Source organism: Camelina sativa, chromosome 19 (genome assembly GCF_030686135.1).
Source record: "Camelina sativa cultivar CO46 ecotype springtype chromosome 19, ASM3068613v1".
NCBI classification, from domain to species: domain Eukaryota; kingdom Viridiplantae; phylum Streptophyta; class Magnoliopsida; order Brassicales; family Brassicaceae; genus Camelina; species Camelina sativa.
Genome location: NC_141898.1, coordinates 17,147,131 through 17,172,386, shown reverse-complemented (window position 1 = coordinate 17,172,386; position 25,256 = coordinate 17,147,131). Strand labels below are relative to the sequence as shown.

The 25,256-nt window shown below is 35.1% G+C and overlaps 2 protein-coding genes, 2 long non-coding RNA genes and 1 pseudogene across 5 annotated transcripts; 3 read left to right on the top strand and 2 right to left on the bottom strand.

Annotated features, from left to right (window-relative positions):
- The first annotated feature begins 2,124 nt into the window (after nt 1-2,124).
- On the top strand, nt 2,125-4,932 carry LOC147920705 (polycomb group protein VERNALIZATION 2-like). The gene is made up of 7 exons (XM_087502215.1): nt 2,125-2,246; nt 2,467-2,671; nt 3,370-3,418; nt 3,606-3,858; nt 3,966-4,055; nt 4,160-4,303; nt 4,435-4,932. Exons 4-7 carry the CDS (start codon nt 3,779-3,781, stop codon nt 4,739-4,741), a joined length of 621 nt encoding a protein of 206 aa, XP_087358341.1. The 5' UTR covers nt 2,125-2,246; nt 2,467-2,671; nt 3,370-3,418; nt 3,606-3,778; the 3' UTR covers nt 4,742-4,932.
- Nucleotides 4,933-6,105: 1,173 nt separating this feature from the next.
- On the bottom strand, nt 6,106-7,093 carry LOC147920704 (uncharacterized). The gene is made up of 3 exons (XM_087501187.1): nt 6,742-7,093; nt 6,584-6,635; nt 6,106-6,466 (listed from the first exon to the last, which is right to left on the bottom strand). Exons 1-3 carry the CDS (start codon nt 7,091-7,093, stop codon nt 6,106-6,108), a joined length of 765 nt encoding a protein of 254 aa, XP_087357313.1.
- A 5,227-nt stretch (nt 7,094-12,320) lies between these two features.
- On the top strand, nt 12,321-14,446 carry LOC104766924 (uncharacterized). The gene is made up of 2 exons (XR_764151.2): nt 12,321-12,628; nt 14,102-14,446. It is a non-coding gene; the product is annotated as an uncharacterized LOC104766924 (long non-coding RNA).
- Nucleotides 14,447-16,205: 1,759 nt separating this feature from the next.
- LOC104766925 (uncharacterized) lies at nt 16,206-18,419 on the bottom strand. Its single transcript, XR_015591195.1, has 4 exons — nt 17,959-18,419; nt 17,795-17,862; nt 17,583-17,695; nt 16,206-17,331 (listed from the first exon to the last, which is right to left on the bottom strand). It is a non-coding gene; the product is annotated as an uncharacterized LOC104766925 (long non-coding RNA).
- A 2,207-nt stretch (nt 18,420-20,626) lies between these two features.
- On the top strand, nt 20,627-22,662 carry LOC104766926 (3-ketoacyl-CoA synthase 9 pseudogene; annotated as a pseudogene). Its single transcript, XR_015591194.1, has one exon. The product of XR_015591194.1 is annotated as a 3-ketoacyl-CoA synthase 9 pseudogene (transcript).
- The last annotated feature ends 2,594 nt before the right edge of the window (nt 22,663-25,256 follow it).

The window sequence follows — 25,256 nt, the reverse complement described above, 5'->3', positions numbered from 1 at the left end:
TATAATATAATACAAATCACTCCATTATACACCATAAATCTTTAGGTTGATCAATTATTTACATTTAGAATAAAATCTGAGGAGAATACATATTTACAGAAATATTGGATTACCATTTTGGTCAATGTTCATCAAATAGAATAAAATATTCAAATCCATTTTGCCTAAATAACAATCTATTTTTAAGTCAACAAAGAGAAAAAACCTTTAAATGGCCTTAATATTTTGCAAATGAGGTTTTAATATTGTGATAAAATATAAGAAATGCTACAATGACAACTAAATAATATTATATAGGGTCTAAATAGAAACTGTGTAGAGCAATGGTTGGAAAATAAATAATATTATTTATATTGCAACAAATAAATATTCATTTTAAATTACATGTTATTGGAGGACTAAATTTGACTTTATAATAAGCATTAACAGTTTTTGATAAAAAAGAAAGTTTTAATGTAGCAATGAGAAAGTTTGTAAAAGGATCTATATTAATAAAGGGTAAACAATAAAATTTGTTTGTTTCCTTAAATGACACTTAATTTAAATCGGAAATAATAAATTATCACTATTTTTACCGCCTCTCACTTTTTATAACTCGTCTCACACCTTTTTAGATCTATTTGAAACCATTAAATAATGTACACTTAACTAGAAAATTTTGTTTCAAAAAAATATTCTATTCGTTTCAAAATATAAAGTGTTTTCAGTAAAAACACGCAGACTAAAAAATTACTATATTAAAAAAGTTCAACCAATCATAAATAAGATGTTTGGTTGTTGCCATAGCAAAATCGACTTTAATTAAACATAGTCATTTTATCTCAAAAGCAGCCAATATGGAAACTGATGCCCTAAGTGAAATCGACTTTAGTTTCTTCTCTTGTAAACTTTTGAATTATTTAAAAAACAATAAAACAGTTTAATTTATTTCTTTCTAATATTATCATTGAAAACACTTATTAGCACAATAATAAGAATGAGTTTCTTTATCATTGAAAATAGTTGTTAATTAACATGTATATTCTTTACGTGGAACTAACCAAAACAGTGGTACAAAAAGATTTTACATTGTAGTTAACATGTATATGCTTTAGGTCACGAGTACTAGCTAGCTGCACTATATCTTGAGAGATGCGAGAGATTGTGAGTATGTTACATGTTGCATAAGCGGCAAGCAATGCCAGAGTTACAAATCATCTCTCATATTCCAAAAGCATAATGTAGTCATTTTTTCAGGATCCAGTTACTAGCTTGGACAAATTGATCCGACTATCCAACAGTCCTCGATACTATAATATTAAAACTTCCGTCAAGTATTTATTGTAAATATCCGTTTTATGGATCTAGAAAAGGGGAGGACGATACTTTTCTTATGTTACATACATTTGTCTCTCCCCCACACGGGCATACATGACCTACAATGTTTAAATAGATTCTTATTTCGTTCATCATTCATTTGACCATTATTTTTGGCAGGGCTCATGTTTATCCGGCCATACATGATTTTCGAAAAAGTTTCAATGTCTCTACGCCTTAAACTCTACTTAGTTTACTCAAGCACATAAGTACTTTACACTCTCTTTCTCGAGCATTATATTATTAATTTGACTAATCGCGTGGGCTTATTTTCCTTGTGACTTGAGCAACAAATAATGTTCAAGAAAACAAAGCTAAGTCTCATTTCTGTTTTTAAAAAATGTTGTTGTTTTAGACCTCACTTGCCCCTGTCAATAAGGATGCCTCCCTATAAAGTGAGAGTGGTTTTTTGTATGCTTTATTTTTATTTTTTCTTTCTAATAGCATACTATTTAAATGGACAACCTTTTAGTTTACAGATGGCAAAGCTCTCTATGCTCCTTAACAATTGAATTGCTCTCTTTTAATCCATCTTATCCAACACATCTGACTCATCGGTTCAACGAATCTAACTTGTATATTTACCAAAAAATATTATTAGTCATAGATACAAAAGATTGTTAACTTATATAGATTACTTTTTATTTTTGAATACCTTATATAACATTAATATATATAGATATATATATATATATATTTATTAGGTTATTAACCAGTAAAATACAAATAAATTTGTATATATAAGATGAGCTATGCTTTGATTTAGATAACAAAAGCTTGTGAGAAACCTAAGAAATAAAATAAAAAAGAGAGAATTTTTTACTCCTTCTCCTCCTTAGCTTACGACAATTATCTCTCTATTCTCCGGTGCATCTACTCTTACAAATCAGGTTCAACTCATTTACACACATCTATCCAAAATTCCATGTTACGTTAGGAAATATAGCTTCCACATTAATGTACATAGCATGAGTTCGTTTCATTTGTTCGTTTTCTTTTTAAATTTTTATCGTACTAATACAATATAATATTTAATTTTATTTTCTCTCTTAGATCTTGATTTCTCATTTTCAAATATAATAATATAAATTAAAAATATTTATCTTGTAGATCCAACGTCGTTTGTTATTATAATGGATCCCCATATGGTCACAACAGAAACTGAGGTCGTCCCAGCCACCGTTACGGTCACAACAGAAGCTGCGGTTGTCCCTGATGTCGTTACGGTCACAACAGAAGCTCACGTTGTCCCTGCTACCGTCACAGTTACAACAGAAGCTAAGGTCATCCCTGCTAAGCGATCAAAGACTACAAGGTTTGTTGATATATAGATGTGGGATTATGGTGTGTTAAAAGCCCCCTTTTGAAACTGAATTTAGATCATCAATTTCATATGTCTCTATATTGTTCAAAAATTTGTATCTTATGGGTCTTTATTCTTTTGTTTTGACTCCAGGAATGATTTTCTAAAATTTGCCTAATATGTTCCTCTTCCTTCGTTTTAACATTGTTTTTAGTGAATATCCTTTTAGCCTTCTTTTAAAAAAAAAAAATCTTTAACAAAAAATATGTTTTTCTTCTTTTAAAAATCTCATTTTTATTTTATATAACATACAATTTCCATAATCATTTGATTTATATTTTTAAAACTTTACAGCTATTAGATTTGATGTATTTAAATAAACATAGCTTTTACAGATAACACAATCCTAATTGTCTTTTATTTTTATTTTGGTATAGTGGTATAGACCCAAAAAAAAAAAATTATACCTCATATACACTATTATACTATATTTTAATATTTCATCATCAGATTTCATATATCTAGTTATCATTAGTTTTTGTAAATTTTTTTCTTTCTTTGAATTTTTTTCAGAAGCTAATAAATCTAGGGTTCCCATTTCTGAATCTTGCCTTAGGTGTCCACCCACAACACTGGATTTGTTCTAATCATACATGCTGTTATTTTATTTACCATCTAATGAATATTAACCGGTAAAAATGATTTTGCAGCCACTTACCTCTTCCTAGACGCCAATTCTATCACTCTCAAAGTGGTCAGGTGATTCAAGTTCCTTGACCAACTTCTTTTGAATATTCTTTGACTTGCAAGTTATGATATTTCTCATGAACTTTTGTATATACTTAATTGCTCCCATTTAAATTTGAATATTGGTTAGTTGCGTCCATATTTTCTCTATTTTATTGTCACTAACCAAAAAATCTGCATGTTTTTTTTTGTTACAAAGCCAATGACACTTGATGAAGTACTCTCTGATCAAGATAGCGAAAATGAAGTTGAGGCTGAGGCTGAGGCTAAGACTCCAAATCTGGTATATTCCATAGTTTATAAAACAACCAACAACAAAATGAGATATGAAGTTACTTGCTAATGACCTTTAAAATTTTGTAAAAACTGCGGATGATTGATGATTCTATGAAAGAGAATGAAATTACAGAGATATTCTTTCAACTCTGGAACTCTTTTGTAAAAAAGAATAGGTAACATTAATTTTTACGTTGAACTTATAACGTCCAATGTTATGTCTTGATTAATGGTTTTAATTAAAAAGTTTTTGGTCAAATAAAAATGATAAATTATGTTGCAGGGTTTTGGCAGACGCTCATATTCCTTGGGCATGTGAAGAATTTTCGAAACTATACAAGAAAGAGTTGCACGATAACTTCAAATTCGACATGTAAGTATTATCACTCCAAAAATTCTATAAATACACCAACATATATATACATACACTATATTAAAAAAAAATTGTATGTTTATTGGAAATTTTTTATTAATAAGGTGGTGGCGATTATTCATGATTAAGCAATGGGATTATGGAATTCTTGATGCAACCACCATAACCAAATGCAATACTATCATCCAGAAATATCCTCCCACCTCAGATACGGATGTTGAGAAAAATGATCATAAAAGCAATAAGAAGTAATGGAAAAATCTCTGATGATTTAAACGACCATGTTTATTAGATTGCAACTTTATATATTTGTTATTATTTAGGAGAAAAAAACATATACTATTTTTTAATTATTAATTTTTTTTTTCTTTTTTGCTAGTGAGGACAACAGAAAAACTACTACACATGCATCATGTAGTGAATCTAGTATTTGTAGAAATGAGGAGAAAGATGAAATAGATGTGGGTGTAAAAACTCTCAACACTGAATCTTCGCAACTTGTGGACATGGCCACACTTTTTCATAGGAGCTCAGGAAAAAGGCCGGTCAAACAAACTCCGAAGATGAAGGAAATGATAAATGCAAAATGGGATACTTTCCTTACTCGGGGAAGTAGTAGCCAAAGAGGTCGTGGTGGTTGTGGTTGTGGTTGCGGAGGCTCGGGCGGTCGTGGAAAGTTCATTTAGTGATCTCTAGTGCGCTAGTTATTTCGCTCTATCTTTTCTTGTTTTTTTTTAACTTTTAAGTTTATGTTGTCTACATCTATGATTAAGTGTATGTTTAATCACTTTTCTTTCTAAAATGCTCTGTCGAAATGTTTGATCCAAAAGTTATAGCCATGTAACAATTACTCAACATTTTCATTCTAATTATCTTCTAATTATGAATGTTTTTCTTCTGATAATTTACGAAGCTTCTTCTCCACTTTTCATATTTACAGTGAGTCCACTTTCTTTGTATTACTTTATACAGACTTAATATGTTAAAAAAAATCTTGTGTTAACATAAAGTTTTGGAACCTTATCAGTGGATCTCATTCTAATGTCTTGACACCAACAACAATAATAATAGTGTGGACTTTCAAAGTGATAAAACGGCAGAAGAGATCTTCCAATTACTTGTCTCTAATGTTATTTTCATCGACATCAAGATACATATAGTCTATGTTTTTGTTTTTGTCAATGTTCTTGAATTCCAATGATAAGTTCAACATTAACAACAACAAAAACATTGATGATATAGATGTTTGACAAAAATGAAAATAACCATTGTGTATCATATTTTTTAAGGAGAAAATATAAGCATTTAACTTTTTGTATAAAATGGGGGGGTGGGGGGGGTGGGGGAGAGGGGAATCTCCTAATAGAGGAAATAAATAAAATGGTAAAAAACCCATAATAAGAGGAATTAATAAAATAGACAAAAATCTCATAATATAAAGAAGAAATAAAATGGAAACTGCTCCTTGGTGTCGACCGACATTGCTCTTCAGTGTCGATCGACACCCCTCCTCGACCTAGAAATCCTAGTACTCACACTTGCCAAGTATCCGCACCGTCAATATCTTGGTGTCAATCGATACCGACTCCGCAGACAAATTTTGCTCAAAGCCAAAAGTCCAAATAAACAAGCAAGAAAAACACCACAAACAACATAAAACAAGCAAAACAAAAGAGATCTCAAGCTTATATCAGCCATGGTCATGCACTCACCTCTTTCGCAGGAAGTTTCTAACCAGAACCGACGAATCCAACCCTTTAGAAAGTTCCTCCTTCGTTCCTAGCACCAGATCTCCACTCCAGAAGGACAGATCTCACAAACAACACCAAGAATTTCCAACAAGAACACTCTCTTTTATCCTTTCTCTCTGTTTTCTCCCTGGAACGGCAGAAAGTGGCTTTCCCGAAATCCTCAGGTCGATTTCTCACTTATAAACCCCAATTTAGGATTCTACGTAAACCAAACCGCTCCAATTTGACGATTTAAAATAAACCGCTCGGACTATAAATTGTTGGTGTATCGACACCCACCCCCAAAACCGATTATTTTGTTAGCGGATGTTACATTTAGTAAGGACAGCCCACACTTTATCTCCCACCTTAAACTGAAGATCCCGACGATGCAGATCCGCACTTGTCTTATACTTTTCACTTGCAACTTCTAAGTTGGATCTAACTTGACGATGAAGCTCAACAAATTCTTCAACCAAATCACATGCTCTGGCATGGCCATGAGTACGATCTGGTGCAATGTTCAAGTCGAGAGTGCTAAGAGGAATCAAACCATAGACAATGTGAAACAGGTTGAAGCCAGTAGAACGATTCACAACATGATTATGAGCAAACTCAGCCTGACACAAAACGTTGTCCCATGAGCAAATGTTATCACCGACCAAACACCGTAGAAGATCCCTGAGAGCATGGTTTGTGACTTTAGTCAGACCATCAGTTTGAGGATGTTACGCAGAATTCATGTCTATGCTAGTACGCAACATTCGCCATAAAGATCTCCAAAAATGACTAAGAAACCGTGAATCACGATCAGACACAATAGAGAAAGGCAATCCATGCAGCTTGTAGACTTCACGAAAGAACAAAATAGCAACCTTTAATGTGTCTGTAGTCTTTTTGCAAGCCACAAAGTGGACTATTTTAGTATCATGTTGTGTTCAAGGAAGACCAAGAACAAAATCCATGCTTATATCTGTCCACGACTGCGTTGATATTGGAAAAGGCATATAGAGTCCTGCGTTGATACTGGAAAAGGCATATAGAGTCCTGCGTTTGAAGCATGTCCCTTTGCAGCTTGACACACACCATAATGCAAGAGTACATAACGTTCAACGTCAACCAAATTGTTGGCCAGAAATAAGAACCCATGACAAGCTGAACCGTTCTATCTCTACCTTCACCATGAAGTTCTTTAATTACTTGCAATCGGAGACTACATTCAGGTAGACCTAACTTATTCCCTCGAAACAAAAAGCCATCAAACACAAAATACTCGGAACTCAACCCAACACGAATCTCACGCCACATTTTTCTGTAGAATGCATCTGTTGGATATAACTCAAGTAAAATAGAGAAACCTGGAACGGACACATGTAGTGTTGTCAGGAGAGTGTGATGACGGCTAAGAGCATCAACAACTTTGTTTAGAGTTCCTGCCTTATGTTTGATAACAAACGTAAACTGTTGAAGGTAAGCAAACCAAGACGCGTGTCGAGCCGAAACTTTTTCTTGAGAACCCATATGTTTTAAAGAATCATGGTCTGTAAAGAGAACGAAAGAGATAATGCCGCCAATGTTTTATTTCCTGAACCACAACATACAACTCAACATCATAAGTATTGTATCGACCACAACCACCCACAATTTTCTCGCTAAAAATGCAATTGGCTTGACATGTTGACTCAAAACAGCGCCTATACCAGTCTTTGATGCATCGCAATGAACTTCAAAAGAACCGTGAAATTTGATCAAGCTAAAACCGGAGCTAAAGTAAGCATAGACTTAATAACAGTAAAAGCATGATCAGCATTTTCAGACCACTGAAACAATGCTTTCTTAAGGTAGTCGGTGATGGGAGACATGATACTGCTAAAATGAACAACAAATGTTTAAGAAAATGATGCCAAACCATGAAAACTACGAAGATCAGAGACTGAACGCGAAGTTGGCCAAGAATGGATTGCATCCACTTTTGCGGGTGTATCACCCCGACTACCACCTTTTAGTGGGCTCCATGTCCAATTCCAGTCCATGGATCCACTTTACTTAATGGGCCTCTTGTCCTCTCACTAGGCCCGTGAGCCCATCAATATCCAACAGTCGGTTTGCTACATCCGGGAGGATTTAAAAACTTGTTATCGTCCCTACAAATCATCACATGATCTTTTCCTGTGTTTTGTCCTCATTCGCACAGTTCCGACAGCCACTTCCCGGAAGGTCACCCATCCTGAGACTACTCCAGCATAAGCACACTTAATTGTGGAGTTCTCTCAGGACTTTTGACCGAAAAGATAAGTGCACTTTGGTGACAAAGGTGGCCAAATCAATTCTTTTAAATCTCTTCACAATTCTCTAAAACCGGGGTAACACAATTCACCCCCACTAACAGATCACAACGTCCTCGTTGCGCAGCAAGACCGTCACCCTCGACAGTGTGAGCTCACTCGACTCCACACTCATCTAGGTTTGGCTCTGATGCCACTTGTAGCACCTTAACCGCCACCTATTAGTGGGCCCTATGTCCAATCCCAGTCCATGGGTCCATTTTTCTTAATGGGTCTCACGTCCTCTCACTAGTCTTGTGAGTCCATCCATATCTGACGGTCCGTTTGCTAGGTCTGGGAGGCTTTAAAGACTTGTTACCGCTCCTAGAAATTCCCACATGATCTTTTCTTGCGTTTTGTCCTCACTCGCATAGTTCCGACAGTCACTTCCCGGAAGATCATCCATCCTGAGACTACTCCAGCATAAGCACGCTTAACTGTGAAGTTCTTTGAGGACCTTTGACCGAAAAGATAAGTGCACTTTGGTGACATAGGTGGCCAAATCAATTCGTTTAAACCTCTCTGCAAGTCTCTGAAACCGAGGTGTCACAGTGGGATCCTCTGATAAACCATGAGTAGATACAACATAGCCAAGGAAAAGAACTTGATCCACGCCAAACATACACTTTTTTGAGGCTGCATAAAACTTATCACGTCGGAATACCAACAAGACATCACACAAGTGTGACATATGATCTTCCATAGAAGAGTTAAAGATCAATTTATCATCAAAATAAACTACCACAAACTTGCTTATAAAAGGACAAAGTGCCTGATTGTTGATGCACATGAATGTACTCGGAGCATTATATAAGCCAAAACGCATAATAACCCACTCAAATAGGCCTTCATGTGTCTTAAAGGTGGTCTTCCACTCATCTCCTCGGCGAATGCGAATTTGATGATAGCCAATCTTTAGATCCAGCTTGGAAAATTAGAAGCAATGTCAATTTGATCCAATAAATCATCTAATCGTGAATCAACAATCGATAACAGATTGTTATCTTGTTGATCACACGGCTGTCCAAACATATGCGCCACGTCCCATCTTTATTAGGAATTAACAAAGCCGGAACAGCGCAAGGGCTAAGACTTTCACGCACATGGCCCTTAGCTAACAGATCTTCGACTTGTTTGCGTAACTCATCATGTTCCATCAGACTCATTCTGTAATGCTGTATATCGCGAAGCGGAGGTAAATCTGTGGGAAGATCATCTGGAAAAACATCACAAAATTCAGCAAGAAGCGACCTAAATGCTTGAGGAATGGTATGTGGGGTTAAGCTTGTTAAAGTCATTGGAAACAAAGCAAACACCACATCAGCAGATTATAATTCACTTAGCATCTAGGACTTTGACAAGAAATCGGACTTGTTGCGGTAATCACTAGTTGTGGAGGAGTAATTTCCGAACTTGATATAACGGGAGCTGACACGTCTTGAGTAGGCAGAAGCGTAATACATTTTTTCTCACAAAGAAAAGTGGACGTACTGGCAAAACCATCATGAGAAGTGCGTCGATCATACTGCCAAGGACGCCCCAATAAGAGATGACAAGCATCCATCAGAATAACATCACAGCAAACCAAATCTCTGTAGCTAGTGCCCACAGAGAACGTTGCACGACAATGCCAAGAGATAAAAGAGCTTCGAAGCCACGACAACAACTTTCGTACAACTCCCTGAATCGATAATAAAACGACAAACCTTGCCGCTAATGGTACAAGAGGAATGAAATATGTTAGTTCGAAGCCAAGATTCATCAAGTACATGTGGCGCTAGAAAATTACGACAAATCACCAATGACACCCCTGTATCTCCAGCAACTTGTTCATCACATATAGGAGCTTCAGTATCATCCCTATAATCATCATAAATAGGCTCCTCATCTCCATATTGTGACATCTCGGTTTTAGAGACTTGCGGAGAGGTTTAAAAGAATTGATTTGGCCGCCTATGTTACCAAAGTGCACTTATCATTTCAGTCAAGGGTTCTGAGAGAACTCCACAGTTAAGCGTGCTTATGCTAGAGTAGTCTCAGGATGGGTGACCTTCCTGGAAGTGACTGTCGGAACTGTGCGAGTGAGGACAAAACACAGGGAAATATCATGTGGTGATTTGTAGGGACGATAACAAGTTTTTAAAGCCTCTCGGACGGAGCAAACCGGCCGTCAGATATTGATGGGTTCACGGGCCTAGTGAGAGGACGTGAAACCCATTAAGGAAGGTGGGCCCATATACTGGGATTGGACATGGGGCACACTGAGAGATTGTGGTTGGGTCGTTTCCAGTGATATCATAGCCGAACTCAGTCGAGTGGACTCACACTGTCAAGGGGTGACGATCTTGGTGCGCAACGAGGACGTTGCGACCTGTGATAACACCCCGGTTTCTAAGGCTTGCGAGAGGTTTAAAAGAATTGATTTGGCCACCTATGTCACCAAAGTGGACTTATCTTTTCAGTCAAGGGTCCTGAGAGAACTCCACAGTTAAGCGTGCTTATGTTGTAGTAGTTTTAGGATGGGTGACTTTCTCGGAAGTGACTGTCGGAACTGTGCGAGTGAGGATAAAACACAGGGAAAGATCATGTGATGATTTGTAGGAACGGTAACAAGTCTTTAAAGCCTCCCGGACGTAGGAAACCGATCGTCGGATAGAGATGGACTCTCGGGCCTTGTGAGAGGACGTGAGGCTCATTAAGGAATGTGGGCCCATGGACTGGGATTAGAAATAGGGCCCACTATGAGGTGGCGGTTGGGGCATTACACATACAACCCTCGACGACCAGCTTTAAGACACTTAGACTGACGGTGTCCATGTTCCCCACAATTAAAACAGTTAGAGGATGAGGCTCTTGTATTTGTAGGTTGAGAAACTCCCCCCGTCCAGCAAACGTGGATGACCCCCTGATCAGAAACAGAATCAGCTGCTCTCGGTAAGTCAGACTGATTACAATAAGAATATCCCAATGAGGACCAAGAATAAGTAACCCCACGCATGGACTGCTCAATAAGTAAGGCTCTCTGATGCACTTCAGAGACATACGAAGGACTAAACTGGAGCAACATATTTTGAAGTTGTTGTCGTACACCTCCAATTAAGCGTGAAACTAGTTGATCCTTTATTTCAAGCAAATTGTTTCTCGTCAACAAGGAGAGAAAGTCTATTGCATAGTTGCCAACAGAACAAGACCCCTGCCTCAAATTTTGAAGACGTGTGTAGATCATTCTTGAGTAGTTAAAAGGAAGAAACACTTTATGTATCCTCTATTTAACTGCTACCAAGACGCAATACACTCTTTTCCATCACATTCATGCTGCGTTTTGGTCTGCTGCCACCAAGCATAGGCACAACCTCATAAGCGAGTAGAAACAAGGGGAACACGCATATCACTAGGCACATTCTTAAAATTGAGGGGCTATTCTGTAGTTATCCAATCTAACAATTCTTCGGGTTGGAAGCTTCCAGAAAACTCTAGAAGATCAAGTTTGAAACCAGCTTCCCATCTGCGTTTATCAAAAGTTGGTGCTACGATAACTGCACGATGCGGATTCTGCTGCTCATGTCATTAAACGGATTGATATCACCATTGACATCTTCCTTGTAGACTGCTTTTGTACGATGAGGCAAGACAGGAGGATGTTGTTTTGCAAGCACGTTGCGAACCGTTGACCCAACAGAACTGCATAACTCTTCACGCATATTTTTTTGAAACTCGGCAAACATGTTACGCATCACGTCTGAGTTGCTCTTCATGTTGTTATTGAAGACTCTTATTCGGAGGCATGGTGTGGATCGATTCGAATCTGATACTAACTAGTGCAGTAGAATATATCACGGTAACGAGTAGTCAAGTTGTGCAATTAAAGAGAAGAAACAATTCAATGAAGGGATAAGATGCTCGTGCTAAGAACTTGATGACTTGTGGAAAAAGAAATATGCGAAGAAAAGAAGAATAATTCTTCTGAGTTTATTAAAATACCAAAGCCGTCTCTTGAAGGAGACATAAAAATCCTATTTATACTTCCTATGATAGCTAGGGTAACATGCTTAGAACTAAAATAAGGAAAACCTAAGTAAATATAAGTTGGACACAAACTTAGGCCTGGGCAAAATACCCGACCCGAAATATCTGTATTGGATCCGAACCGAAAAAATCCGGTTCGGATTGGGAGTGGATCCTATACAATATATTAGTTGGATCTTGAATGTATATATTTCTGGGTATCAGTTCGGATGGGGTAATACTCGATACCCAATTAGCACCCATATATATCTATATCTGAACCTATGTATATATCTACGTATTCTTCCCCCCCCCCCCCCCCCCCATTAAAATCGAAAATTAAGATTGCGAAGAATCGTGTGTTGATCAGTTTTTCTCCACTTCCTATATCTGCGGGAGATTTTTTTTTCCTTGATAAATTTTGCAATTCACAATCTCTCAACCTGGATTCTCTAAATTCTTTTCTTCATCTCCCGGCTCTCCGCTTTCTGAGTTGTCTAAGACTCATTCAAAGGTAAGTTTTTTTATCTTGATGTTTGGTTTAAAATTTGGAGTTTAGTACTTTAGTTCATCTATTGATTGTTAGAAGAATTTGCATATGTTGGTTTAGTTCATTGATTGATAGTTAGACTGTATGTAAGAATCTCGATGTGTTAGTTTATTCTTAGAGTTAGACTAGTAGATGCTTTGGGTCTCTGTTTCGAGTATTAGAGTTGGAGTATAATATCACTTTCCGAAACTTTTTTTTTTTCATCAGGAGGTATGATTATTTGTTCAGTCGGTTGAAGCTCAGTTTGGTGTTGTTAGAGAATGTGTTTGTTTTATGATAAAACTTTTATCAATGGCGATCGATTTGAAGCTCTTTTTCATCAATCTTCACTTCCTCGTTTTTAGTTTCTGTATCACAAGCTTTAGTTAATTAGTGGGTTGGTTTGCAATCGATTTCAAAATTTGTGCATCTTCTCTTAGATTCGTAGCTTCCGTTTCGAATGGAACAAGAGCATTACCATCAAACACCTCATCAGCAACTCCATTATCCACCAAATTAAGTAACCAATATACGAAGCTATAAAAAAATAATTGAAAAATCTTCTATATATATATATATATATATGCTGGAAAAAGTGACCCTTAAAAGTAATAAAATTGCTGAAAGGCAATAATTGCATGCAGTGGTCTCTGCAAGTGCCATTGTTAAAACCTTTACACGCATACCATACCACTCTTGTGTTGTGGTTCTCAATTTTTTTCGACTTATTTCTCTAACATGCCTAAAATTTAAATTATAGCTGGGCCAAACTCATCTTCTTCCTACTAGTATTCGTTCTTTTATTATAATTCATCTTCTTCCTACTAGTATTCGTTCTTTTATTATAATTTTTTTTCTGTGTTTTAATGTAAACAATCACGTTATCTGTATTTGAACTTTGAAGTAATATATTGTTAGTTTCAGACTTTCAAAAATGTTGTTATTGTGTAATAGATGAAAGTCCTTTGACCGTGCTGTTCAAAGGATAAAGAGACTTTTTGGTGTTGCGGAGTTGAGGGGGTGGGAGTTGGTTGAGTGAACTCCAGCCACGCTCGCTCCATTTGCTGACCATGCACTCTCTTACTGCAAACACCATCAAAAATTGATTATTTTGTGCTAAAATTAGGCTGATTATTCGCTGTATTTGATCTACTTTTCAGTGTCAAGTAGACATTTTCAGTGTCTATTCTCCTGAGATAAAGAACGGATTTGACTGAAACTGTGGAAACATCTTAAACCACTATTGAACAGTGGAGGCAATAGTTAGCTTGAGACTGTTTATTTGTACCAATGAATCTGATCCGTTTCATTCTTCTCAGCTTGAGACTGTTTCAGTTTCAGAGACCGCAATATGTTTGTTTATTAGTCTTTGTTTCAGAGAACGCAAAAGTGTTAGCTTATTAGTCTTTGTTTAGTGTCTGTTTTAACATATCACTCATTCTTTTTTCTATTTTCTAGATGGATTCTTCACCATTGCCAAACCAAAAAAATGAAGAAGCCGAAGAAGAGTTGATATTCCTGCTACTAATCGAGGCAAAAGAAAAGATGTTCCAGAAGGGAGTGGAGCAACTTCTAAACCACCTAAGCAACCTAAAGAACCAGTTACAAGGTCCCTTGTCTGGAAATATTTAGTCTCGTGAAGGACAAATGCAAGTGTAATCATTATCAAAGAATATTGGGATGTGCATCAACTTCTGGAACTTCAAACTTGAAGAAACATCTGGATTTGAGTTGCAAGCAATATAAGGCATGGGAGCAGAGGCAATCTCAACATATTATTAATGAAAATGGAAATCATGAAAACTGGAAAGTTTCTGAAGAAGTTTGTGACAAACCTCCACTCTTGAATAATAAATAAACCGACAAGTGAAATAAAAGCCCATTAATAAAAACCAAACACAGTCCAAAACGAGAGAAATGTATACGTACGCTATCATATCCCACTAGAGATCACTAGATGAGATTTTTACAATCATCCCGACACTTGTGACCATTACAACCTTAGCCTTCACAGACATCACCTCTAAAACTACAGCTTCAGGACTAACAAAACTAGTTCATTTCATCTATATTATCTATTTCATCAGATATTTACGGATAAATTAATGAATCCAGTAATGGGTTGGATAATGGGACTCGTCTATAAAATGAATACTCGATACTTGATTTTTATCACAAATCTATAATCCGATATAAGATGACACGGGACGAGATGGAACAGGACAAGAAGGTTTTTCCGTTCGAATATAGATACGTCTAGGTTATATACGTACAATAATGCAAACAAAAATCAAATTAAAATAAAATATTTGGATGTAACACTACTAAACAAACTGTGAGAAGTATTTTGATTGATTTAAAAAATATACATGTATGTCACTTACTATTTCAACAAACAAGGGTTATAATTGAGTTTTATGGGTAGATTGTAAAATATCATAAATTTTCCAGCTAACTAAAAAATATTTTGCCTGTGTAGCACGAGATACTATCTAGCCAAACTTTTTCAAAAACTATTGTCTAGTAGGAAATTATTTAAAAGAGTAAAGTTATGGGCATAAAATTAATAACAGCGCCGTACAAGAAATGTTTCCCATTTCAAAATAGATACATCTTGGTTATATACGTACAGTAATTCAACTAAATCCAAAATGAAATATAATATTTGGATTTCACACCGTTAAGCAAAATGTGAGAAATATTTTGATTAGTTTGGCATACACATGACAAAATTATGGCATGTGTTTGGTTATTATGTATTGATTGCAAAAACCATATATTTTTAAATTTAATTATTCTTGGCACGGATTGCGATAGTCACATATACACCAAAATCGTCTAACGAGTAATCATTTCAAAGATAATGAAATTAGGATGAATACGGGACAAAACAGAATGACACGATAGGACGGGACGTGTTTCCCGATCTAAAGTAGATACGTCTAGGTTATATACGCACAATAATCCAAACTAAAATCAATTTAAAATTTGATATTTGGATTTAACATCAATATTGTATAAACACTAATTTTCTGTATGTAAAATAAAGTTCTAATTTATTTTTACAAATTTAAAATTTATATAAAGTTATTTTGTTTTGTAGGACGCTTACTAGCTAGTAATTATTATTATTACTAGGTTAAACCCGCGCTACGCCGCCAGATTGGTTTATTATTTTTATCTGATTTCATGATGTAATATATATGTTCTTTGATATCAAATTTCATAAGTTTTTGATAATTTAATGGTTATTTTTTATTTTTAGTATTATTTTATTTTCATATGATACTTGAGTTTTTTATTTCATAAATTTAGTTTTTACATATATTTTAAATTTTATTATGTTAAGAAATAAGTTTTTGTTTCTTTGACTTGAAAATTATATTCTTCTCTTACTAAAACAATACTGAATATTTTGGATGTTAATATAGTTAATCCAAAATGTTTGGTTTTCATTAAACCGAAAAATTAGATATATATTTGAAAAATTAAAGTATCTTCCATTGAAATTAAAATTGCATTTTTAATTCCACAATGAAACTTTATTTCTTAGCTTTCAAAATGAAAGTTATCTGGCACCTCTTTATTTTTTAATTGCTTACAATCAATGTAAGGAGAATGTTTACAGTGAAAGCAGGACATGAAAATAAGATACAAAGTTTGTATGAAGCATAATAACCGGTTCCTTTGCTAAGCGATCCACACTTGAATTCAAACTATAAACAAATATCATATGTATATAAAACTCAACCAAGTAGAAGATATTATTTAAGTGGACATCAGTTGCAAGCTCACATTTGCTTCTCCAATATGCTTCTAAATTTGCTATTAACGTTCATCAGTTGTGTTGGTTAATTCTGATCGGGACCCGCTTCTAGACTACTGTGTTTTTCCTCATCCTTTACCTCACCAACAGATCTTCCTCTTCGGCATACTTTGCAGAGATCCGACACAAGCCACAGTCTCCATTTTACATGCATTATACAAACCCAGAAACACTCAGGTGAAACCATTTCTGATCAACTTCACTGTCACCACAATAGCCAGGTCTCAACACGATGGCCTCATGCTGTCAATAGTATTTCAGAAAAGACAAAGGTCTCTGACCTTGAGGACAATAAGTTTGTGAGAATAGACCGTGCAAACAGCAGCAAAAGACAAAGAATATTCCAAGGAAAAAAAACTCAAACCTGAAGATAATAATGTTAAAGAGAATGAAAAATTAATAAAACAATTTTCAAAATGTTCAGTGTGTTTACGGAACTTGCGAATCTTTCTCATGTAGAATTTTATAACCACACACAAATCTTGGATTTTAATGAGCCTCTCATAACCACCTGTTCTTCTACTGCGACTTTAGTTGGAATTTACAGAGATTGGTCACCTCAAGAGCAGGTTTAGTGCAACAGAGAGATTAGGAAGATACTTAAATATCCGTGCAACAATTAGCAAGAAACAGATCTAAGTTGAACTCTTAAGCTCAGCTCATGGTTTAGCAAGCGCTAATATATCTCTCTACCTTAACACCTTCGATCAACTGAGACTCCTTACAGGTTCAAAGAGAGGTTATGATCCGAAATAGAATGTAGAGTCTGGGAGACTCGCAGTCGTAGCTTGCTTTAGGCATGTGACATAATCGGTTTGCAAGTTCATATGCAATACTTAATTACTGGAGAAAACAACTTCTCCTGGCCAGTTCACGATTACAAAAATATTTAGGAGCACAATATACATTATAAGATACTAACTGCATCAACATAACGTCTAATACAAAACTCTGGCTATAACTATCTAACGATCAGAAACTTCAAAAAATGTTGAATAGCTAAAGGCCTCCTAGCCTGACTTGTCCACAACACGAAAGTAACTTCACCAACAAATACTAATTTAAAAATCATAATAAACCTAGATATGGAACCACGGTGAGAAGAAAACTTACACAAGTAACACATTCTGTGTTGCGTCTCCTAAGATGTAGGACTTGAAATTCGGCCACTGGTCTAATTTGATGTCATCTTAGCCGATAAAACTCGGTTAAAATACACTCAGTTCCTTGAAAACAAAATGTGACACACAAAATCGAATAAAAATTATGTTCTCTACATATTACCTTATCATCTCTAGAATTACAAATGTTACACAGATTTTTACCACACAAAAATAGCTCTCCTCTTTCACTGGAGCACTCATCTTTTTCTCCCTCGGATCTCTTCCAATTTCTAGATTCAAACACATCAATACAATCTCAAATTCACAGCCTAAAAATATTCCTTACTCCCCAAAATTAAGAGACATAAAGAATAAACTTATGTTACCTGGGAACGAAACGTAGAAGAAGAAAAAACCCATCATCGTCGGATCTGATGAACATATTCTGGTGGATCGAAGAAGAAGAAATCCACCATAACCGATCGACCATCGATGGGGCTAACATCATCGTCGGATCTGCTCAGATTGGTAGAGAGAGTCATGGCTAGGATCAGCAACAGAGTCAGACCATGGTATAAACGGCGCTGAAGGCATTCAGCAGAACAATCGATCCATGGTATCACGACGACGAAGAAGAAATTGAGCCATTGATCAAACGCTATCGTTTCCCTTTTCTTTAGTTCACGTAAGAGTAAAATTATGTGAGCTGTATTAATGTTATAACTTGATAGGGTATAAATTTTTACTGAGGTGTTATCTCATGTTTTAGATATCATGCTCTGGAGAGAAACACCTTCTTTTTTATTTTATTGTAATGATGATTTTTATTATCTACATACATTCAGATAGTACAAATTTATGATTGTTTGGCAATTAAATAGCCGCAATCCTTGCAAAGACTGTTCAACCAGAAGTCACATTATTAAAGTGTTAGTTTCTTGTCTCAAGTCGTTTTAATACCATTTATTAACATTTCCCACTTCCTACCTTGACTTGACCCCCATAACTGCCAGCTTTATCTCCTTTAATTGTAACCTCGCAAACCACACATTTACAAGCCTGGATAATGCTTGAAACTTGGATAATCGTCATTCGTCAATAGATACTGCATGAGTATAAAAATATATTGTTACTGGTTTGGTGCGTTTAAAATATGAATGGTTTAAGCAAGCGCCTTTATGCAGAAATTATGTTAATCTAATAGAAATGGTTAATTGAAAATGTTCGATGGTTATCGTGTTAGCATTTTGATGGGAAAAACTTTCTTCATTGGAGACTTCCATACTCGCACGTGTTTTATAACGTTCGTAATGAATAATATCTAGTGCGCCCAAGACTCTAGTGATCATCTACATATCAATTGTTTCGATTTTGCATTTTTAATTATTGGTCAAATTTTATTAAATTTTAGTTTATTCAAGTTTAATTGAACTTAAAAAAATTCACGTGTTCTATTTTTGGGTTCGACGTTTTGAGTAAAGGATATGGAGCGCGCTCGTTCTCAAGTGGATGGCTTTATAATCACAAAAGATAATAAAAAGCTATGGATTTCATCCAAATCCTCACTAAGCTGAAATCACATTTACAAGAAAAAGAGAAATCTTCCTCTGTTCGCTTCCCATTCATAACTTTCTTTTTGATCAAGTAGATTTTTTCGGATGGCAAATATTATATTTTTATTAAGTATAAAAACTAAATATGATTTTAAATGAACAATACTTTGCAAAAACAAAAGTTTGTAGATAAACTTTATAAAAAACAATATTGATATTTATCCTTTTAATTTGTCATAAATAATTATTAATTTCCTGTTTCTCCGAACTAAAAAATTGGTTTTAAAGCACACCACATTCATATGAAGAAACAAATATGAGTGGGCTAGTCCGAATGGTAACAGCGTATTTGGATGTGCAAGACAAAAAAATTGATAGTGCGGTACGGTTCAACTGCGGTTCATGCGGGAGAAATATATTTGCGGGACAAGTGCGGTTTATATAAAATTAGCGGTATCGAGTAATCTTTGATTGGTGAAAAAATAATTGCGGTTCATAATAAAGTTATATATATTATTACTGTAATAATTACTATAATAATTGTATGATTAAATTAGCAAAAATAATAATTGTATGAATAAACTTTTATATGATTTATGTAATTTAAAAGATATTTAGAACTTTAAATACCCAAATTTGTTCAAATTTCTTATGTACATATTTTTATGCCCAACTAAAAATATTATTCATAAGTTATTAAAATTTGCTATTTATAGCATATGTAAATTTAATGTTATTCATTTTGTTATTTATAGTTTATAAGAGAGAGAAGGGGAATATTTTCTTGGGTTCAAATGGTGATAGTGCTCACTTATATATATATGTATATATTTATTATTAAATTTGTATGAAGAAATGAGTAAGTTGATAAGTAATTAATATAATTGTAAATTAATATCTGTTTTTTATTAGTGAAAAAAATATTTCATATGTTTATGACCCTTAAATACCCAAATTTATTTAAATTAAAAGTTTAACTTATTTATTTATTGATTACTAACTTTTTTGCAATATATAAGATAGATGAATTTATTATAATTTATTTGTTATTTACAATAATGTATTATTATTTATTACAGAATCATATATTTATAGAAAGCGGATTTTAGTTCCGCACCAAACATGGAGAGTATTCATTAAGCAGTGCGTTTTTTGTTTCACAAGACATAACAAAAATTTAAAACGGTTTTCCTTTTCTAATTTTTCAAAAACCGCAAATCATGTATAATTATGTGATTGGTGTATTTATTGCAGATTGTTATTTTATTAAAAATGTCCCACTTTATTTGGTTACCATTCAAAGCCTAGTGTCTAGAAGACTACAGGGGAAAAAGACTATATACTACCAAACTCTCACATTAAAGTTTTGAGTAAATGCGTGTTTAATTTCTTGGATTTTGATACCCCAAAAGGACTTGAGTTAGCAAATTTATTATACTCACTTCCGACTTGGACTTTGACCCTTAATAAATTTCTAGCCAAAGATCACACATTTACATTTCTTTATCATTGATATATGTCACTCGTGAATAACAAAAATACTATACCTTTTTGGCTGCTATTTATACACACAGTCACACACAAACACAACCACAAACACACAACAAAAAGGTTAAAAGAAAAGGCCAAATAATACAAAACCAAAAACACTTTTGTTCTTCTCTCTCTAAAAACACACACAAGTTTTCGACAGATCAACTGTTCTCTTCTTCATACGTGTTCATCAATGGCGTCACTTCACTGATTCAAAAGTCCTATCAAACCCACTTACCCATTTCTCTCTCAATCTCTCGTTCGTTATACACACAAACATCTTCTCTCGATCAGAAAGGTTACATTTTTTTTTGTTATTGGAAGCCACAAGCCATGGAAGCTGCTAACGAGCCCGTCAATGGCGGATCCGTACAGATCCGAACGGAGAACGAAAGACCAAAGCTTCCTAATTTCTTACAAAGCGTCAACATGAAATACGTCAAGCTAGGTTACCATTATCTCATTACTCACCTCTTCAAGCTCTGTTTGGTTCCTTTAATGGCGGTTTTGGTTACAGAGATCTCTCGATTAACAACTGAAGATCTCTACCAGATTTGGCTTCACCTCCAATACAATCTCGTAGCTTTCATCTTCCTCTCTGCTTTAGCTGTCTTTGGCTCCACCGTTTACATCATGAGCCGTCCCAGATCCGTTTACCTCGTTGATTACTCTTGTTACCTTCCTCCAGAGACTCTCCAGGTCAACTATCAGAAGTTTATGGATCACTCTAAGCTGATTGAAGATTTCAATGAGTCGTCTTTAGAGTTTCAGAGAAAGATTCTCGAACGTTCTGGTTTAGGAGAAGAGACTTATCTCCCTGAGGCTTTACATTGTATCCCTCCACGTCCAACGATGATGGCGGCGCGTGAGGAAGCAGAGCAGGTAATGTTCGTTGCACTCGATAAGCTTTTCGAGAATACCGAGATTAACCCTAGGGATATTGGTGTCTTGGTTGTCAACTGTAGCTTGTTTAACCCTACACCTTCCTTGTCAGCTATGATTGTTAACAAGTATAAGCTTAGAGGGAATGTTAAAAGTTTTAACCTTGGTGGGATGGGGTGTAGTGCTGGTGTTATCTCTATCGATTTAGCTAAAGATATGTTGCAAGTTCATAGGAACACTTATGCTGTTGTGGTTAGTACTGAGAACATTACTCAGAATTGGTATTTTGGGAACAAGAAGGCCATGTTGATTCCGAATTGCTTGTTTCGTGTTGGTGGTTCGGCGATTTTGTTGTCTAATAAGGGTAAAGATCGTAGACGGTCTAAGTATAAGCTTGTTCATACGGTTAGGACTCATAAAGGAGCTGTTGAGAAGGCTTTCAACTGTGTTTACCAAGAACAAGATGATAATGGGAAGACTGGTGTCTCTTTGTCGAAAGATCTTATGGCTATAGCTGGGGAAGCGCTTAAGGCGAATATTACTACTTTGGGTCCTTTGGTTCTTCCTATAAGCGAGCAGATTCTGTTTTTCATGACTTTGGTTACGAAGAAGTTGTTTAATGCTAAGCTGAAGCCTTACATTCCTGATTTCAAACTTGCGTTTGATCATTTCTGTATCCATGCTGGTGGTAGAGCTGTGATTGATGAGCTTGAGAAGAATCTGCAGCTTTCGCAGACACATGTCGAGGCATCGAGAATGACACTGCACAGGTTCGGAAACACTTCTTCGAGCTCCATTTGGTATGAGTTGGCTTACATTGAGGCTAAAGGAAGGATGAAGAAAGGAAACCGGGTTTGGCAGATTGCTTTTGGAAGTGGGTTTAAGTGTAACAGTGCGGTTTGGGTTGCTCTGCATAATGTCAAGCCTTCGGTTAGTAGTCCGTGGGAACATTGCATTGATCGATATCCGGTTAAGCTCGACTTCTGATTCAGTTACAAAACCATTAGTTTGTCATAAACGTGGTTAGACTCTGCCCTGGTTTATTGTTCTTTGTTCCTGTTTTTAAAATGGTTCAGTTCTTGTGTACTCTTTAAATGTGATGCATCTTGACTATTACCCTCACCTTTTGTTCTATGGCATCTCGAATCGATACACAGTTGCGTAGAACTTTATATATACCAAAAAGATTGGTACTTTATGAGAATCATGTAACAAAGTTAAAGCAAAGGTAAAAAAGCTCTTTGACAAACCTAGAATCCTAGATTTGATCTCAAACACATTATTAGGACTTGATTTGTGTCCAAGCAAAAGGAATCTTTACAATAGTAAACCGACATTTCCAAAAAGAAAAGGACAGTCGATTATTTGCTGGCAATCTCGAGATCCAAATGTGTTTTTAGTGTCCCTATCTCCTAGTTGCGATTATGACAATGATCATTATGACGATTCAAACATATAGTCACTTGGGTCATTATCATCATTACTAACGACGGTCAGGTTCCCTAATATATAATAACAAGATTAGTATGCCAATTTATAAACCAAAACCATGGGTCTAGAAATTCATTGAAATCTCTATAGATACATATCAGAAACAAAAATTTAAAACGCAAAAGATTTGTACTATTAAGGGGATGAATTAAATTATAGTAGGTTTTATGGTTGGTATTATAAAAAGTAACACATCAGTGCCAGGGCCCGTGTACCAAGCAAGCATATCAAGCACAAACTTGTGGCTCCAAAAATATTTTGAAGATTAAAGCTACTTTTGTGAAAGCAGTGCTAAAATATCTTCTTTTTTTTTTTAATTAGAAAATAGAAAGCAATTGTAAGCTAATTTTTGAACAAAAATCCAAAAAAGGCTAATTTTTTTTGTGGGAAAAGTTATATAATAATGTAGTTGAGATGACCCATATAAGGTTGTGTCTTACCGCAGAGGCTAAAAAGGTCCTGTGGTAATGAATCAATGTTTGCTACAGAAAAAATAGAAACAAAATACGTATAAGAAAGACCTCTCTCGTTACTCGTTAGCTCACAATAATTTTGCTGAAGATAATTGTTAGCATCATAAAAAAAATTTAAGGAAGATAAAAGAACAAAATTGAAAATGCCAAAACTTGAAGTGACTGCATGAACCTTGTTTGCTAAAATGATATGTGATGCTTCTTTAGTTCTTTCAAAATCAAGAATGCTATGAATGCATCGTAGATGCAAAACTGAAACTCCTGGATTTTGCATCGTCACAATTCCACAAGACACCAAGGATTCTTTATTTTCGCTTTTGCACAGTATTGCTGCTGATCCTCTGTATGTGATCCTCTGTATTTGACAAATTGAATCCGCTCTAGACAAAGCCTTAGAGGAGATGTCTATCGAGGAAGACAAGCCTCTTATTCTTAATCATTATCCAAAGTACAGTTCGTGTGAGACAAATGTACGCATCGCAAAAAACGAGGCTGATATATCATGGTTTTTGTAGTTTTTAACCATGGTATAAGTGTCTTTTTGAGTTTTTTGATTTGATTTCTATGTTGCTTTTGAGTCTTTATAGGTTTAGGTACTCATTAGCACGGATGGAACACAAAGGAGCTAAAAATGATGATTTGGAGCATAATCAAAGCATTAAGGCTGATCAACGAAGGTGAGAGACGAGTTCAAGAGTATGCATCGACCGATGCTACCTCTGCATCGACCGTTGCTACCTCTGCATCGATCCATGCAGCTGCCACAAGCCAATCAGAAGTTTTTTCCACAAGCTTTAGAAGATTTACAAAATTTGCCCAAGTTTCCCTTATTTGCAATTAAGGCCCAAGACGTGTTTTAGAGTATAATTAGGATTTTTATGGTCATTGTTAAGACCTAAGTTATTTTCTAGAAAGTATTATTTTTCTGCAACCTTGAGAGATTTTTGAGAGCAGTTGGAGAGACGGATCTGATTTCATCTGTAGAGAGAAGATTCATAAACTCCTTATTTACTCTTTTAATATCTATTGCATATTATTCAGAATTATGATTTGTTCTTCATTGGATATGTCTGAGTAGTTTGCTTGTTAGGTTTAGGGTTTTTCACAGGGTTTTTATGGTTTATTAGATCTGTTATTTTTAGGATTCATTATCTTGTGTGATCTTCATCTTAGGTTGTTCTTCATATTAATTCCTGATTGATCACCTAGAATTAATAACCTAGGAAAATAAATTGATATGAGAGTATAATTGATTTTTCTGATAAAACCTTTTGATGAGCAAAATTATTTCCTGCAAAGAGATTTGATTTAATAATTTTGTGAACAATCTAAATTTGTTTTTAAAGCTGATTTTTAACCTTGAATTTTACAAAGAGATTTGGATTTTCTGTTTTTAAATTTAGATAATATTTGCATTGACAACTGATTTATTTTACAAAAGAGTTTAGAGTTTTAGATATGATTTAAATTGCTTGAATCCTATTAATTTATTGATTTAATAATCTGTAATTTCCTGAGAAATTCCCTATGCCTAGATCTTTGATCCTTTGAATTTACAACACTTTTTAATTCTGTTTCTGCATTGTTTTTAATTTAATATTTTGATTTAGCATAATTAAAAAATTAATAAGTCTGTTGTGTAATCTAGAGTCTCTGTGGATTCGACCCCTAAAGTATTACAACTGCAAGGCTGTTAGTACCATTAGGGTATTACAATTTGAGCATATCAAATTTTGGCGCCGTTGTCAGGGA

Excerpts from the sequence above, each read along its gene's own strand:
- LOC147920704 (XM_087501187.1), bottom strand. The coding sequence starts at position 7,093 with ATGTGGCGTGAGATTCGTGTTGGGTTGAGTTCCGAGTATTTTGTGTTT. Across the intron at positions 6,636-6,741 it reads CAGATATAAGCATGGATTTT|TCTACAAGCTGCATGGATTG; the intron begins GTTCTTGGTCTT and ends TCTTTCGTGAAG. Across the intron at positions 6,467-6,583 it reads GTGTCTGATCGTGATTCACG|GGATCTTCTACGGTGTTTGG; the intron begins GTTTCTTAGTCA and ends CCATGCTCTCAG.
- LOC147920705 (XM_087502215.1), top strand. The coding sequence starts at position 3,779 with ATGATTGATGATTCTATGAAAGAGAATGAAATTACAGAGATATTCTTT. Across the intron at positions 4,056-4,159 it reads GATAACTTCAAATTCGACAT|GTGGTGGCGATTATTCATGA; the intron begins GTAAGTATTATC and ends TTTATTAATAAG. Across the intron at positions 4,304-4,434 it reads GATCATAAAAGCAATAAGAA|TGAGGACAACAGAAAAACTA; the intron begins GTAATGGAAAAA and ends CTTTTTTGCTAG.